We start from the raw sequence: 18,929 nt of genomic DNA, 5'->3' as shown, positions 1-18,929 counted from the left end.
CAGGATTTTGGTTGCTTACAGTAAAATCTGTTTCTCAGAGTCTTCATTGGGGGACACAGAAACCGTGGGTGTGTGCTGCTGCCGCAAGGAGGTTGACACTATGCCATGAAAAAATGTTAACTCCGCCTTCGCAGTATACACCCCTTCGACAGGCTGTAGGACAATCAGTTAGTGAAAAAGCAGTAGTATCATGTAAGTCATCATATATTCATTACAAGTAACAAAATTATGGGAGGGTGCTGTGTCCCCCAATGAAGACTCTGAGAAACAGATTTTACGGTAAGCAACCAAAATCCTGTTTTCACTTTCATCTCATTGGGGGACACAGAAACCGTGGGATGTCCAAAAGCAGTCCCTGGGGAGGGAGAAGACAGAAACATCCTTCAGGTTGGAGAACTCACCATTGCCACCTGAAAAATTCTTCTGCCTAGACTGGTGTCCGCTGTAGTATAGGTATGGACCTTATAGAACCTTGAAAAGGTATGAATGGACGACCAGGTGGCTGCCTTGCACAATTGCATGGCTGATGCCCTATGGTGTGCTGCCCAGGAGGCGCCCACCGCCCTGGTTGAGTGAGCCTTGACCCCAGCAGGGGATTACCTGTTCTTCAACCAGTAGGCTTCCAGAATTGCCATTCTGATCCAGCGGGCGATTGTTGCCTTAGAGGCCGGCAGGCCTCTTCTCACCTCATTATGAATGACAAAGAGTGAGTCTGTTTCCCTGAAAGGAGCAGTCCTAGCCAGGTAGACCCTTATCGCCATGGCCAGGTCCACCTTATTGAAAGAACGCTCCAGAGGATGTGTTGGGGCAAAATGACAGTAGGATTATGTCCTTGTTCAGGTGGAAGGCCGATACCACCTTGGGGAGGAAGGAAGGAGGAGGCCAAAAAATAACCCTGTCTTGGTGCATAATCAAAAATGGAGGGTGACAGGACAGGGCCGCCAACTCTGAAACCCACCTGATAGCGGTGATGGCTATGAAAAATACCACTTTCCAGGACACAAGGGATATGGGAGCTTCCCGGAGGGGCTCCAAGGGTGAATTTGTCAAGGCTTTCAAGACCAGGTTAAGATCCCGTGGATCCACTGGGGATCTGTGAGGAGCTGTATGCCACCCTTTGAAGAAAGGTTTTAATCTGCAGGCGAGAGGCTAAATTCCGCTGGAAAAGAATAGAGAGAGCAGAGACTTGGCCTTTCAGGGAACTTAGGGCAATACCGGCATCTAAGCCTGCTTGGAGGAAGGCTAGGACAGATGGTAGGGAACAGGGTATAGGGGTGATGTGATTAGACTCACACCAGCCAAAATAAGCCTTCCAGGCTCGATAATAGACCCTGAAGAAGATGGCTTCCTAGCCTGGATCATTGTATTAATGTTTCAGTCCAAAAAACCCCTCTGCTCTCAGTATTGTGGTTTAGATGGCCAAGCCGTCTAATTGAGCAACCGAGAATTCAGGTGGTAAAACGGCCCCTCAGCCAGGAGATCTGGCCTGTCGGGGAGTCTTCAGGGGGTGCTTGCGAGAAGATTGATAATTTCCAGTATGGGGCGACCAATATGACCGGCACCCCTTCCGCCCTGATCCCCCTTTAGCAACCTGGGTAGGAGAGGAAGGGGAGGGACCAGGTAAGGGAGTCTGAACTGTGACAAGTGAATATCCAGCGCGTCGACCCCTATTGCCGGAGGATCGCGGCACCTGGAGACAAACTATTGGACCCTTCTGTTCTGTCGAGATGCCAGAAGGTCCACATCCGGAGACGCCAGAAGGTCCACATCCGGAGTCCCCCATAGTCGGCAGATTTGATGGAACATGTGCTGATGTAGGGACTATTCTCCTGCTGCGAGTCCTTCCCAACTGATAAGTCGGTGGCCGTGTTGTCTGTGCCGGGAATGTAAACTGCCGATATTGCCGGAATCGCAGCTTCCGCCCAGCTGAAGGTTCTTGATGCCTCTGCCGATGCCCGGAGGCTCCTGGTTCCACCCTGGTGATTGATGTATGCCACTTCTGTGGCATTGACCGTCTGAATCCGGACTGGCTGATCCTTGAGGCATCCTTCCCAATGTAGGAGTGCTGGAAAGACCCCAGTTGGATCTAGAATGTCAACCGACAGTGAGGATCCTTGCCTAGACCATCGCCCCTGGACCGCCAGGTGACGGAATACCGCACCCCAGCCCAGGAGGCTGGCATCCGTCGTTATCACCTGCCATTGGACAGAGGGAAAATGACCGCCCCAGATAAACAAGGGGGGAGGTTAGTCACCCTTGAGGGACTGCCTGGCCTGACTGGGAGGGAGGAAGGGGATATCCAGTGAAGAGACAGACTTGTACCACTGAAGAAGGGTGTCCATCTGAAGTATTCTGGAATGGAACAGGGCAAAGAGTATTGCCTCTGAGGCTGCCACCATCCTCCGCAGGACTCTCATAGCAGCGCGAAAAGATAGGAGTCGGGATTCTAGCAGAGAGCAAATTCCCTGCCGGAGAATAATCCACTTCTTTTCGGGAAAAGAGGCCCTCGAGCGGTGGGTGTCAATTAGCATCCCTAAGAACTCTAGGCGTTGTGCTGGTGTAGGGCAGGATTCTTTCCCTGTTGAAGAGCCAACCAAACCGGGACAGCTTGACTAGAACTGCAGATAGGTTTTCCTGAGCCTGATTGAAGGAGGGTGCTTTGATGAGAATATCGTCGAGATATGGGACTAATACTATACCTCTGACCCTTAATATGGCTACCATTGCTGCCATAATCTTTGTAAAAATTCTGGGGCTGTTGCCAGCTAAAATGGTAGGGCCACCAACTGGAAATGCTGCTGCTAGACAGCGCAGCACAAAAATCTTTGATGTCACTGAAAAATGCGGCCGTGCAGGTAGGCATCCCGAATATCTATGGAGTACAGGAATTCCTGATGCTCCATAGAGGCAATCACCGGCCGCAACGACTCCATTCTGAAGTGGCGTAGGCAGACCCATTTGTTTGACTTCTTGAGGTCTAGTATGGGACGAACCGAGCCATCCTTTATTTCTTTTTTTTTTTCTTTTTTGGTATTACAAACCAGTTTGAGTAAAAGCTTGAAAAACGCTCCTGCGCGGCTACAGGGATGATTACTCCTGCCCTGAGGAGAGAGTTGATTGCCGCAAAAAAACCTGAGGCCATGGCAGCGTCTCTTGGTGGTTGAGATAGAAAAAAACGGCCTCGCGCAAGCACGCTGAAGTTCAGCATGCATCCTGTGGATACCACTTCCCTTACCCAGGTATCCATTACTGAACTCCGCCAGACATTTCTGCAGAAGAGAAGGCGGCCCCCTACTGTGGGAGAGGGACTGGGAAGGGAGCTGTAATCCCCACAGGCGTCAGGCTGAAGAGGATCTGCCTGGCCCCGACCTGGTAGCCCTGCTGTGGGAACTGTGAGGGTGCCATGAAGGAGACCCGAAAGGACACCTTCTTCCTGACCCTAGGCGCCTGCGACCTCTGTGGGCACTGAGCATAGGCGTGTGCCGCTGGGGCACGAATAAAAAAAAAGGCGAAAGGATTGGGCCTTTCGTTTGAAAATTTATCGATGAGACCTGGCCTGAGGGAGGAGGAAGCTTATGCCCCCAGCTACATCTTTAATGACTTGATCTAACATTGGACCAAAAAAGTCGGGAACCCTGAAAAGGCAGATTGGTTAGGGATCTCTGAGGACAAATCATCCTGCCAGGCCTTTAGCCAGACCGTTCACCGGACGGCTACCCTGTTGCTGGATGCTTGGCTGTGGCGTCCACAGCTGCTGATACCATATACTTCCCGCCCAGAGAGATTCGGTCTGCGAACTCTGCTAGTTCTGCTGGTGGGGCCCCGGCCAATATGCCCTGTGTAAGCTGTTTGACCCATCTTGAAACAGACTTAGCTACCCAAGCTGAGGCGAAGGCCTGACACAAAATAGCGACTGCTGCCTTAAAGGTGTATCTTGCCAGGGATTCTACCCTCCTATCATTGGTATCCTCCAGGGGTGCCCCACTGGTGAGTGGAGGGACTGTTTTGGTAGAGAGTCTGGATACTGGTGGATCCACCGAAGGGGAGGAGGTCCAGTTGGTTGTGAGATCTGGAAATGAGATCCCAAAATGGCTTCCCCTCTGAAATGGCGTGGTTGGGTTTTCCCTTTCCTTGGTCAACACCTCCTCAAAATCCCTGTGGGTGGCGAAGACCCTGGAGGGAGACCTATGCCGCTTAAATGAGAGAGCCTGATCCTCAGGTTTCGATATGGCGTCCTTAATGTTGAGGTCTCATTGACTGCAGCAATGAGGTCCTGGACCATATCCTTGTCGCCCTAGGCTGTTCTGGCCCGTACTCAGAACCCTCCTCCGAGCGTGTCTCTAAAAATGCCTCACACGATTCTGGGGAGCACCGGGAGGAGGCAGACAGCCAGAGAAACTCTGGCGGTGAGATGGAGTAAGAAGGAGACCTGGGTTGGTGGTCCTGTCTCAACCTTTTACGGCCTCTAGAAGGTCCAGAAAAAGGACCCCTTTGATGCACCTCTGTCCACAGGAGTCTGAGGTGGCAATCTGTCAAGCACCGTTACCAGGTACTGTGATACCTTGGTAAGGTTAGCCACGGATTTAGATAAGGAAGAGGCCCATCCCGGACACTCCTGTCTCCTGTGGCAACGGCTGACCCCTGGGCGGCAGGCAAGGCGGCCTCATCCAGCTCCCTGGCAGGAAAGGCGGGGGGGCAGCACCTGCTCTTCAGCATAGGTAATACAGTGGGTCTGCTGCGTTCTGAGCAGAGTGGGGAGGACTGACCCGAAGGAAGCCTGTCATTTCATGAGGTACATACAAAATATTTAACGATGGTTGCCGACCATCGGGGTTGAAGAGCAGGGTGAGGGAGCAACAACTGTAGTGCAGTACTCACATCCCACGTCCTGTGTCCCCACTGCAGCTGCTGCCCGAAGGCAGATAGGGGAGAGAGAGAGATGAACCGCCCTCTAGCCCCGCCCAGAACCGGTGGGTGGGGCCCAGCCCCAAACTTCCTCGAGCACCAAGATGGCGCCGGTCCTGGAAGAGGACCCCGGAGGGCTGTGATCTGACATCGGACGCGCGCGTGCTGGATGACCGCTGGAGCCCAGAAGCATAATGCCGCTGCGGGAGGAAGGATTAGAGGCTGCGCCGCAATCTGCATTCCTGCAGTGCTTGGAAGCAGGTACTGGCTTTTAAGATAAGTTATAGCCACGGAGCAAAGGGTAACAGTGATCTCTCCATAAATGCAAGCAAAAGAGCTTCTCTTTCTTGCAGCCTCTTACCTTCAGCTCCCCCCGTGACAGGGAGCATTTACCTGATGAAAAGATTCCTGTCCCAAATCTTTTCTGCAGGACGTCTCACTCGATCATCAGGCTCTGGAGGGTGAGTGATGAGAGACGAAGGTCAGGACCAGATACAATCACCTGAACACGAGTCCGTGTTAGAGGCTAGGGTCCTGCCAATGGGATTTATGAGGATACGGGTGGCAGTACACGCCGTACTCATAATCCCGGTGTGGGAATACAGATGTAGCCACTCTACTCTGTATCCCTCAATGACTACCTGAAAAGGAACGACACACATTGACGTAGGCATGGGTCTGTAAGAGACCCCTGTCCACCTCCTATCTGACACTAAGCAAAACTGATTGTCCTACACTCTGTCGGAGAGGTGTATACTGCGGAGGCGGAGTTAACATTTTTTCATGGCATAGTGTCAACCTCCTAGAGGCAGCAGCACACACCCACGGTTTCTGTGTACCCCAATGAGACGAAAGAGAAAACATAAGTACCTCCATATCACAACCCCACCGTACCAATAAAGGTCTCTAGTTGTTCATCTTTGTGCTGTACAAACAATGGAAGCAAAGATCTCGGAGTCCACATGATGAAGATGGCGGTGCGTCATGTGATTATAAGTCATCACCGGCTTCGTGGCTGATCAGACCTTTGCACTTACGCAGGTACAGGAGATCCTGGGGATCTGGGCTTTGGATACTGTGGCAACATGGAATTCAATGGGTAATTACAATATTGACTTCCGTGGTATTTGACTCGATTTGGGGTAAGGAGTAGCAGCTATGTCTATATAGCTGCCAGTATCTGCGCAAGTACTAGACGTGTGCAGCACCTGCACAGACATGAGGACAGCTGAGGAAGGTGGTCATCATGCCATTTTCACCGTGTGGATTAGGAGACTTTTAAAACTTTTTTGCAAAAAAGCGAAGATGAATCGAATATTTAGTGACTGCAATCACAATTTTGTCGTGTTCACGCCACTATTATTTACTTAGTCAAAGCTGGGGAGGAACGGAGGTGTGATGACCCCCGCTCATCAAATTCATGACAAGTGACAGCGTTCGCTACGCCACAAATATTACTCCAGCAGTGGGTTACGATAGTGCTACTATAGCAATGGTTTCATACATATGATCATTCATATGAAACCCATTACATTCATTATTGCCATTATAACAAGCCTTTTTGCATGACAGGATGTGCATGCATAAAAGAGGCAAAGTTTACAAACAAGCTTTTATCTGGGTAACAATCAGAAATGAATATTCAAAGCTCCATGTAAAAGGCCCCTAAATGATGGAATCTGATAAGTATATAGCTTATTTTTAATTATTATATTGTATTGTAAGAAAGGCAGCGATACTTACATCATCCAAAGCTTTTGACTGTATATAATTGAAATATGGAAACTCAGAAAATACGTTTCTAAATTGTTTAGCTTTAATGTTAAGCAAAAGTAAAAATAACACACCTAACATTTTTCAAAATATTTAAGATCATTGCCCAATTTAGAATTACGAAGATGGCAAATTGTAATAATGTAACACTTATCCCACCTAAACTATAAATTAAGCATAAAGCCTCGTACGGGGTCTAAGCGCCCATAGGAATCACACTTAATTTTGCTGTAAGTGAGATCACCAGAGCTCATCAGCTGATGAACTCGTGTGACCGCTCTCATGCGAGAGCGATTACCTCCTGTCAGTGTATCGTTGGAGGACGGTCAGAGCAGTCACATCTCCCAATGTGACTGTTCTTCAAGTGAGATCGCCGTGGGACACTCTGGATTACGCTTAGCACAAACCATTCTGTTACCCAGATCCCAGGGATTGCCCTGGCTTTTAAACTTTAACTACTCTACAAGGATTTGGACTTAAACAGGGATCTCTGGCTGCAGACTAGTGGAGCAAGCTGGCAGCAAGGAAGACTGTCACTCAGGATCGATACCAGAGGTCACATCATGGACAAAATCAGAAAGCCAGTGGTTAATACTAGCTGAGGTCAGAAAAAAAGGATACATCAGAAAAGGCAACAGGAGCAAGAACTATGGCGTTAAACCAGGTAAAATAAACTTATTGACTGCAGGAAGTCAAAGATTCAGGGTGTTAAACAGCAGACAGCCCCTGACCGGGGTTGGCAGCACCAAAAGTCCTAGTAATAAAACAGGACTGCCACTCTCACGCATTGACCGCAACAAAGGTGCAGCGCCGCCCATCAGCCAAAGCGTCCAAAGGGGAAACAGAGGCAACAGGAATCGGCACAGATGTGTTTCACATAATTTTGTCATTTACAATCATATGATATTGGATCGCTTTCCTCATTTAAAAAAATGGCAAAGTCAAATATTTTTCATGCACTTGTTTGATTTGGTTCCCTTTGTCTACTTTTAGAACATGTGCGGAAATCTGATGTATAATTAAAGAACAAAGGGGAATGAGGGGATGTAGGTTTAGAATTCATTTATGCTGAAGTATGGAAAATTCTGGTTCAAAAAGTTTCAAGCAGCACTGTATGTAAGAATTATAACATGTACAACTTGCTTTACAAAAATATACATAAAAAGAAAGGATACGAATCTCGGAGACAGGCTTTAAAATCCCATATGGAGTGGTGGCTAATGAATAAGAAATCCATGGCATTAAAATTGTGATATTATCATTTGCTAATTATAAAATTAGACACATAGCAGATTACTGTTAAAACCTCACTATACACAACTATATTAGGAAACAAATACGAAACGTTACACAACCTCCAGTGTGTTGCAGGACAGGGGATGGGACGTTATAGCTAGTCTAATTCATGACAAGCTGTAGCTTTACATACTTAAGAAATCTTACTCCAGTTACTGAATGGAGTAAGATTTGTGAGGACATGTGAACTTCAATGGTTTTGATGCCTTGGGACCAAAGTATCTCTAAAAGTGACCTTAAACTAATATTCCCCATCATAGAATGTTATGAGGGTCCAACATTCAGGAGCTTTACCACTTCTGTGGGACCCTTTTGACTTATTAAACAATGTATTTAACATTGTCTAAGCATGTTCTAAAAGTCTCAACTTTACAGCAGAAGTTAATTTTGAACTTCTGGTAAGAGGGATCCCAGCAAACTGAGTGGGAACACACAAAACTCCATAGACCCATCTCTGTTGAAACACATAAGTCCCAATTCATCACAGGGTTTTCACTAGATTTCTAAAGTAAAACACTATGAAAAGTAGCAAATTTTGCACATCTCGAAGTTATGCATAAATTGGCATTTTCAGGTCAGTCTCAGCCAGATCAACCAAAGTGGAAGCAGCAAGGGTGGGACAGAGGCGTAGCAAATACTACCCAACAAATGTTTCAAATGTTACACAACTTGAAAGTGTCCATTTAAAGGGAATCTGTCAGCAGGTTTTTGCTACCTCATTCGAGTGCAGCATGCCGATGGGGCAGAGACCCTGATTCCAGCAATGTATCAGGTATTGGGTTGTTTCAATAAAATCACTGGTTTATCAGCAGTAGAATTGGAGTTAATGTTGTTGGAACATAATTATGACATGGTGGGGATATCTGAGACATGGCTGTATGAGAGCCATGACTGGGCTGTTAATTTACAGGGCTATAGTCTGTTCAGAAATGACCGTACAAATAAGCGAGGGGGAGGCGTGTGTTTATATGTAAAATCATCCTTAAAACCCATCCTTCGTGATAATATATATGAATCTAATGAAAATGTAGAGTCCCTGTGGGTAGAGATAAGGGGAGGGGGGAAAAATAATAAATTACTGATAGGGGTTTGTTATAAATCTCCAAAAATAATGGAAGCTACAGAGAATATCCTCATAAAGCAAATAGATGAAGCAGCGACTCAAGGAGAAGTCATTATTATGGGGGGACTTCAACTACCCTGAAATACATTGGGGAACCGAAACCTGCAGTTCCAGCAAGGGTAATAGGTTTCTGACAACGATGAGAGACAAGTACCTTTCACAACTGGTTCAGGACCCAACAAGAGGGGGGGCACTGCTAGACCTAATATTAACCAACAGGCCAGACCGTATATCAAATGTAAGGGTTGAGGGTCACTTGGGTAATAGTGATCACAAATTAATAAGTTTTCATGTATCCTTTAATAAGATGTGTAGTAGAGGGGTTACAAGGACACTAAACTTCAGGAAGGCAAATTTCCAACGGATGAGAGATGATCTTGGTGCAACTAACTGGGACGATATCCTGAGACATAAAAATACACAAAGAAAATGGGAGACATTTATTAGCATCCTGAATAGGACCTGTGCACAATATATACCGTATGGGAATAAACATGCGAGAAATAGGAGGAAACCACTATGGCTAAATAGAACTGTAAGGGGCGCAATAAGAGATAAAAATAAAGCATTTAGAGAATTAAAGCAAGTAGGTAGTGATGAGGCATTAAATAAATACAGAAGATTAAATAAATTTTGTAAAAAGCAAATCAAGACGGCAAAGATTGAGACAGAGAGACTCATTGCCAGAGAAAGTAAAAATAATCCCAAAATATTCTTTAACTACATAAATAGTAAGAAGCTAAAAAATGATAGTGTTGGTCCCCTTAAAAATAGTCTGGGTGAAATGGTGGATGAGGATGAGGAAAAAGCCAATATGCTAAATGACTTTTTTTCAACAGTATTTACACAAGAAAATCCCATGACGGATAACATGATCAGGGATAAAAATTCTCCATTAAATGTCACCTGCTTAACCCAGCAGGAAGTACGGCGGCGTCTACAAATCACTAAAATTGACAAATCCCCGGGCCCGGATGGGATACACCCCCGAGTACTGCAGGAATTAAGCACAGTCATACATAGACCACTATTTTTAATCTTTAAAGATTCCATAATAACAGGGTCTGTACCACAGGACTGGCGTATAGCAAATGTGGTGCCAATATTCAAAAAGGGGACAAAAACTGAACTTGGAAATTATAGGCCAGTAAGTTTAACCTCAACTGTGGGTAAAATCCTGGACGGTTTTCTAAGAGATACTATACTGGAGTATCTGGAGAAGAATAACCTTATGACCCAATATCAACATGGGTTTACAAGAGACCGTTCCTGTCAGACTAATCTGATAAGCTTTTATGAAGAGGTAAGTTCCGGACTGGACCAAGGGAATGCAGTGGACGTGGTGTACATGGACTTTTCAAAAGCTTTTGATACGGTGCCACACAAAAGGTTGATACATAAAATGAGAACAATGGGGATAGGGGAAAATATGTGTAGGTGGGTTAAGAGCTGGCTCAGGGATAGGAAACAAAGGGTGGTTATTAATGGAGCACACTCAGACTGGGTCACGGTTAGCAGTGGGGTACCACAGGGGTCAGTTTTGGGCCCGCTTCTTTTTAACATATTTATTAATGACCTTGTAGGGGGCATAGAGAGTAGAATTTCAATATTTGCAGATGACACTAAACTCTGCAGGGTAATTAATACAGAGGAGGACAATTTTATATTACAGGAGGATTTATGTAAACTAGAAGCTTGGGCTGATAAATGGCAAATGAGCTTTAATGGGGATAAATGTAAGGTCATGCACTTGGATAGAACGAACAAGTTGTATAATTATGTGCTTAATTGTAAAACACTGGGCAAAACAGTCACTGAAAAAGACCTGGGTGTATGGGTGGACGACAAACTCACATTTAGTGGCCAGAGTCAAGCAGCTGCTGCAAAGGCAAATAAAATAATGGGATGCATTAAAAGAGGCATAGATGCTCATGAGGAGAACATAATTTTACCTCTATATAAGTCACTAGTGCGACCACACTTAGAATACTGTGTACAGTTCTGGTCTCCGGTGTATAAGAAAGACATAGCTGAACTGGAGCGGGTGCAGAGAAGAGCGACCAAGGTTATTAGGGAACTAGGGGGTCTGCAATACCAAGACAGGTTATTACACTTGGGGTTATTTAGTTTGGAGAATCGAAGGCTTAGGGGTGATCTTATTACAATGTATAAATATATGTGGGGACAATACAAAGACCTTTCTAATGATCTTTTTACTCTTAGACCTGTGACGGGGACAAGGGGGCATCCTCTACGTCTGGAGGAAAGAAGGTTTAAGCATACTCACAGACGCGGATTCTTTACTGTAAGAGCAGTGAGACTATGGAACTCTCTGCCATATGATGTTGTAATGAGTGATTCACTAATAAAATTTAAGAAGGGACTGGATGCCTTTCTTGAAAAGTATAATATTACAGGGTATATACACTAGTCTCCTTAATATTGCGTTGATCCAGGGAGCTAGTCTGATTGCCGTATGTGGAGTCGGGAAGGAATTTTTTTCCCCAATGTGAAGCTTACTGTTGCCACATGGGTTTTTTTTTGCCTTCCTCTGGATCAACATGTTAGGGCAAGTTAGGATAGGATATGGGTTGAACTAGATGGACTTAAAGTCTCCCTTCAACCTTAATTACTATGTTACTATGTTACTAGTGGACTAGGTGTATTGTGCCTCCTGGTCCAACCACACCCCACCACTTATTGACAGCTTTCTGTCAATATACAATGTACACAAAAAGCTACCAGTGTTGTTGATGGGGTTATACACAGCTTAGCAGGCCGAGCTCTGCTAAATCTGCAGCAGTGAAAACTGTGATTCCATCACAACTGCTGCACCCAATAAACTAAATGACATATCGCTGGAATCAGGGTTTCTGTCCCACTGCTCTCAGGTTATATAACAATTCCCTGCTGACAATCCCCTTTAAAGTTACTTGTACTGACAAACTTTACTATAAATACACTTTTAAAATACCAAAGGGCACAAATCCTATAGCAAATTAGTGTTAACATGGTAATAGCTTTTATTGAAAAATATTAAAAATACTAAGCATGCATTACCTTCACCATTCAGCAATTTTAAAGATGTAGGAAATGAGACTCTTGCATGATCTTCATTGCAACTCTGATGAGCATCTCCACTCTCATTAGGGCTACATGATAAATCTTTACAAACGTATTTGCCATAGGTGGCATTTTGTGGAGCCCTAAAAGAATCCATAAACACCGTATTATCTGTGACCATCTGTCTGTCTTCAAAAGTGAATGGATCATGTTGTTTAAATAAGCTGTGAAAATAAGAGGTACATTTAAAACAAAAAAGAAAAACAAAACATTTCAGCAGAACAATATGTCTCTTGTCTGTCATGTCTGTTGAGCTCAGCTTACTTTTTCAAGTCCAATGTTGTCAAATAAAATAGACAAAGAACAAAAAAGATCATAAGGGTATGTTTCCACTTTCAGTATTGCCGGCGCTTTGGACGCTGCGGAAACCCCGCTCCACCCAAAGAGCCGCCCCTTTTCTACGCGCGGTGATACCGCATTTGTTCATTGAACACATGTGGTATCACCGCATTGTGTCCATAGACTGTGTAATTTATCTTGCGTAGACGGAGCGTCTACGCAAGATAGACATGCTGTGGTCTAAAAAGACACGCCGCATGTCCGTAATTTCGGGTGTGTCACCCATGTCCCTGCACGCATAGTGGAGACGGGATTTCATAAAATCCCCTCCACTATGCTGTAACATCTGGACGCTGCGGATTAAACGCTGCGGCTTTACACAGCGTCCAATCCGCAGCAAATCCTGATGTAATCCTGAACGTGGAAACATACCCTAATACCCTCTAAGGACCCTGACCCAGCAATGTGCAAACCACAAGATGGCATATTTTTGCAATAATTTACTCCAGGACAGTAGGCAGCACCTTCGGATCATTAGAATATCTACAAGGTGTCCCCAATCGTCACTGAGATTTTTAAGTGGTTTTCCAAGTTATTGAAATACATACTGTGAGCCACCAAAACATATAGAACTTAAAAAAAAAAAAAAAAACATTCACTCATGTATTCTTTGCTGTGCCTGCACCACACCCTGTTCCTTTTTGGTGGTCTTCTGTTTATCTGGCTTGAGAGGCCACACTCTGCTGTATACCCCTTATAAGATTACCATACAGTACATGTCATTATGACTTTTCCATGGTATCGTAAGTGATGCACTATGCCAATGATCCTTTAACCCTAAAGCTGATGACATACCATCAGTAACAAATCTCTTACTACAGTGTGTATGGAAAGTATTCAGACTCCTTTAAAATTTTCACTCTTTGTTTCATTGCAGCCATTTAGTAAATTCCAAAAAGTTCATTTTTTTCTCATTAATGTACACTCTGCACCCCATCTTGACTGAAAAGAAAACAGAAATGTAGAAATTTTTGCAAATTTATTAAAAAAGACTGAAATATCACATGGTCATAAGTATTCAGACCCTTTGCTCAGTATTGAGTAGAAGCACCTTTTGAGCTAGTACAGCCATGAGTCTTCTTGGGAATGATGCAACAAGTTTTTCACACCTGGATTTGGGGATCCTCTGCCATTCTTCCTTGTAGATCCTCTCCAGTTCCGTCAGGTTGGATGGTGAACGTTGGTGGACAGCCATTTTCAGGTCTCTCCAGAGATGCTCAATTGGGTTGAGGTCAGGGCTCTGGCTGGGCCACTCAAGCATGGTCACAGAGTTGTTCTGAAGCCACTCCTTTTTTTTTTTTCTAGCTGTGTGCTTAGGGTCACTATCTTGTTGGAAGGTGAAACTTCGGGCAAGTCTGAGGTCCAGAGCACTCTGGAAGAGGTTTTCACCCAGGATTTCACTGTACTTGGCCACATTCATGTTTCCTTCAATTGCAACCAGTCGTCTTGTCCCTGCAGCTGAAAAACAGCCCCCATAGCATGATGCTGCCACCATGTTTCACTGTTGGGATTGTATTGGGCAGGTGATGAGCAGTGCCTGGTTTTCTCCACACATACCGCTTAGAATTATCACCAAAAAGTTCTATCTTCGTCTCATCAGAACAGAGAATCTTTTTTTCTCATAGTCTGGGAGTCCTTCATGTGTTTTCTAGCAAACTCTGTGCAGGCTTTCATGTGTCTTGCACTGAGGAGAGGATTCCATCAGGCCACTCTGCCCTAAAGACGCGACTGATGGAGGGCTGCAGTGATAGTTGACTTTGTGGAACTTTCTCCCATCTCCCTACTGCATCTGTGAAGCTGAGCAACAGTGATCTTGGGGTTCTTCTTTACCTCTCTCACCAAGGCTCTTCTCCCACGATTGCTCGGTTTGGCTGGACAGCCAGGTCTAGGAAGACTTCTAGTGGTTCTAAACTTCTTCCATTTAAGGATTATGGAGGCCACTGTGCTCTTAGAAATCTTAAGTACTGCAGAAGTTCTTTTGTTACCTTGGCCAAGTGTGTGCCTTACCACAATTCTGTCTCTGAGCTCCTTGGCCAGTTCCTTTTGACCACTTAATAGGCTGTGTTTTGCTGTTTTAACACAATCAGTGATTTATCAGCAGGAGATTATCACTACAGGACAACTGGCCTCGTACCTCCTGGTCCAACCACACCCTCAGCACAGATTAACAGAAAGCTGCCAATCAGTAGTGTTGGGGGGGGGGTTAAACACAGCTCACCCTTCCAAGCTCTGCTACATCTGCAGCAGAGAAAACAGAAATTATATCACAACTGCTGCACCCAGTAAATTAAGTGACACGTAGTTGTAATCATGATCTCTGTCCCTACATCATGCTGCTGTCAGATTACATAGGAAAAAACAGCTTTTAGATTCCCTTTAATGTCTGTGTGGTGGTGCACTTGGATGACACCCGCATGTTCTCCTCAGAACTAAAACATACGGAAAAGGAACACAGTTCTCATGTCTATAAATTCTGCCATATTCCTACCCCCACATGGAATTCTGCTCTCATGCACTGCTCCCCAGATCTGGTCTTGTGTAGCCAATGCTCTCTCTACGACACTTCAGTTCTGGGCTCGTTGTCCCATCTATCCTGCTAGCACCTATGGAGCCATGACTCCTGGTTACTTAAATGGCCAGCACAGACGAAAGCACTCCTTCACCTGCCAATGCCAAACAGACACAGGTTTATTAAGGAACTATTCCCCATCACCCTGCGCCTGAGTAATTGTGTCCTTAATTTACAAGATATTCTTATGTTCTGTATTCTTTGCCATGGACTTGGCTTATCTTCTGACCTTTTCTACTGAGTTTGTCCTGTCTGTTTTTGTGAATGAGCTCCACTGGCCTCAAACAGGGTTTTACAACAGCACATGGGGCTTGCATGGTTCATTACCCAGGCCATTTAAAGGGAAGCTGTCAGCAGGATTGTGCTGAGTAACCTACTGACACTGTCAGCTTGGTGCTGTTATACTGATTAAAATGATACCTTGGTTGATGAAATCCATCTTGTGGTTGTTGTTTAATCTTTATTTTCAGTTTTGAGTTAATGATATAGGTACTCCTGCTCCAGGGTGGCCTGTGGAGGGGGGGGGGTCTTAATGTGTTGCTCTGCTTAGATATTCATCTGTATGGCTTATGACAGGTCACTGATCCCTCAGTTACCTGCCCCCTATTTTACATACGGTATATGTTATTGTTTGGAGAAAAAAATTACATTCATCAAGCAGGCATCGGCGCCTGCGCTGTAGTAGCATGATCGGATCTATAATATCCATATTTTAATTTTATTTAGTAATAGAAAAAAAAATTCTTCCTCAAAATGGCACTGGCCGCGCCTGCGCAGTAGCATAATTTAGAACGCAATAGATGCTACTGTGATGGTGCCATTTTGCTAGAGGAAAAAAAAAAATTGTCTCCACCAAGATGGAACCGGCCAGAAACGCCGGCACAGTAGCATCAATCAGTAATCAAATTAATTGAAAACTACAAATAAAGATTAAGCAAAAACCTCGAGATGAATTTCATTAACCAAGGTATCATTTTAACCCCCTTCATGACCCAACCTATTTTGACCTTAATGACCTGACTATTTTTTGCAATTCTGACCAGTGTCCCTTTATGAGGTAATAACTCAGGAACGCTTCAACGCATACTAGGGATTCTGAGATTGTTTTTTGTGACATATTGGGCTTCATATTAGTGGTAAATTTAGGTCAATAATTTTTGAGTTTATTTGTGAAAAAAATGGAAATTTGGCGAAAATTTAGAAACTGTTGCAATTTTCAAAATTTTAATTTTTATTCTGTTAAACCAGAGAGTTATGTGACACAAAATAGTTAATAAATAACATTTCCCACATGTCTACTTTACATCAGCACAATTTTGGAAATAGAATTTTTTTTTTTGTTAGGACGTTATAAGGGTTAAAAGTTGACCAGCGATTTCTCATTTTTACAACAAAATTTACAACACCATTTTTTTTATGTACCACCTCACATTTGAAGTCACTTTGAGGGGTCTATATGGCAGAAAATACCCAAAAGTGACACCATTCTAAAAACTGCATCCCTCAAGCTACTCAAAACTACATTCAAGAAGATTAACCCTTCAGGTGCTTCACAGGAACTAAAGCAATGTGGAAGGAAAAATGGACGTTTTAATTTTTCCAACAAAAATTTTCTTTTAGCATCAATTTTTTTATTTTCTCATGGGTAACAGGATAAAATGGATCCTAAAATTTGCTGGGCAATTTCTCCTGAGTACACCGATACCTCATAAGTGGTTATAAACCACTGTTTGGGCGCACGGCAGGGCTCAGAAGGGAAGGAGCGCCATTTGACTTTTTGAATGGAAAATATGCTGGAATATTTAGCGGTTGCCATGTCGCGTTTGGAGAGCCCCTGTGTGCCTAAACATTGGAGCTCCCCAACAAGTGACCCCATTTTGGGAACCAGACCCCCAAGGAACTTATCTAGATGCATAGTGAGCACTTTGAACATCTAGGTGCTTCACAAATTGATCCGTAAAAAAAAAAAAGTACTTTTTTTCACAAAAATTTTATTTTAGCCTCAGTTTTTTCATTTTCACATGGGCAACAGGATAACATGGATGCTACAAGTTGTTGGGCAATTTCTCCTGAGTACACCGATACCTCATATGTGGTCATAAACCAATGTTTGGGCGCACGGCAAGGCCCGGAAGGGAAGGAGCACCATTTGACTTTTTGAATGGAAAATTAGCTCCAATCGTTAGCGGACACCATGTCGCGTTTGGAGAGCCCCTGTGTGCCTAAACAGTGAAAAACCCCCACAAGTGACACCATTTTGGAAACTAGACCCCTTAAGGAACTTATCTAGATGAGTGGTGAGCACTTTGAACCCCCAAGTGCTTCACAGAAGCTTATAACGCAGAGCAGTGAAAATAAAAAAATTCACTTTTTTTTTCCTCAAAAATGATGTTTTAGCCCGCTATTTTTTATTTTCACAAGGCTATCAGGAGAAATTGGACCACAAAAGTTGTTGTGCAATTTGTCCTGAGTACACTGATACCCCATATGTGGGTGAGAACCCCTGTTTGGGCGCATGGGAGAGAGAGAGAAGGGAAGGAGCGCCATTTTGGAATGCAGACTTTGATGCAATGTTCTGCGGGCGTCATGTTGCGTTTGCAGAACCCTGATGTGCCTAAACAGTAAAAACCCACCACAAGTGACCCCACTTTGGAAACTAGACATCCAAAGGAGCTTATCTAGATGTGTAGTGAGTACTTTGAACCCCCAAGTGCTTCACAGAAGTTTATAAACGCAGAGCCATGAAAATAAAAAAATAATTTTTTTTTCCTCAAAAATTATTTTTTTAGCAAGCCATTTTTTATTTCCCAAGGGTAACAAGATAAATTGGACCCCAATACGTAGAGGGGAACCACTGTTTGGGCGCACGGCAGGGCTCAGAAGGAAAGGAGCGACATTTGACTTTTTGAATGGAAAATTAGCTCCAATCGTTAGACGACACCATGTTGCATTTGGAGATCCCCTGTGTGCCTAAACTTTGGAGCTCCCCCACAAATGACCCCATTTTGGAAACTAGACCCCCTAAGGAACATATCAAGATGCATAGTGAGCACTTTGAACCCCCAGTGCTTCACAGAAGTTTATAACGCAGAGCCGTGAAAATAAAAAATCATTTTTTTTCCTCAAAAGATGATTTTTTTAGCCCGCTATTTTTTATTTTCACAATGGTAACAGGAGAAATTGGACCCCAAAAGTTGTTGTCCAGTTTGTCCTGAGTACACTGGTACCCCATATGTGGGGGGAACCACTGTTTGGGCACACGTCGGGGCTCGGAAGGGAAGAAGTGACATTTTGAAATGCCGACTTGATGGAATGGTCTGCGATAGAGTTGAGCGACTTTTGGTTTTTTAGGGTCGCGTTTCGTTTCGTGAAACCCGACTTTTCCAAAAGTCGGGTCGAGCAAGATCGTCCGATTATAGGGAAAAGTCGGGGTCGTCCCGAAACACGAAACCCAATGTAAGTCAATGGGGAATAAAAGTCGGCAGTGAGAGGAGGACAGGAAACACACCTACAGTGCCCATTTGAATGCCAAAAGCATCAATTCTTCTTACTTAAGCTTGTCAACCTTAATTAACTTCATAATACAAGTTACGCACTGAAAAATGGGGGTTATTTGGCTAAAGTTGTGGGGGGGGGCTGGCTCCAGGTTTTCATTTGCCCTGGGCGAAAGAGCGCCCCTTTAACACATACCAAAACTCATCATGCTCCGATACGGCAGAGAAATAGCGGTATAGTACAATGAAAAATACTTCACTTTTTACATCTCATGACGAGGCCCATCTATTTCTCCATACAGAATCA

General features: G+C 44.4%; 1 protein-coding gene across 1 annotated transcript in view; it reads right to left on the bottom strand.

The window, feature by feature from the left end:
* HFM1 (helicase for meiosis 1) overlaps nt 1-18,929 on the bottom strand; it is a 307,691-nt gene that overhangs the window by 213,650 nt on the left and 75,112 nt on the right. Inside the window, exons 4-6 of the mRNA XM_073571760.1 lie at nt 12,158-12,384; nt 7,854-7,895; nt 6,649-6,719 (exon numbers count right to left, since the gene is read on the bottom strand). Of these exons, the coding sequence (XP_073427861.1) occupies nt 6,649-6,719; nt 7,854-7,895; nt 12,158-12,384 (340 nt within the window). The remainder of the gene's footprint in view (nt 1-6,648; nt 6,720-7,853; nt 7,896-12,157; nt 12,385-18,929) is intronic.

This window comes from Dendrobates tinctorius, unplaced genomic scaffold, assembly GCF_039654945.1.
Source record: "Dendrobates tinctorius isolate UK_male_01 unplaced genomic scaffold, ASM3965494v1 ptg000029l, whole genome shotgun sequence".
Taxonomy (NCBI): domain Eukaryota; kingdom Metazoa; phylum Chordata; class Amphibia; order Anura; family Dendrobatidae; genus Dendrobates; species Dendrobates tinctorius.
Note: the sequence above shows the minus strand (reverse complement) of the source record. Positions and strands in the feature narration are given on the sequence as shown.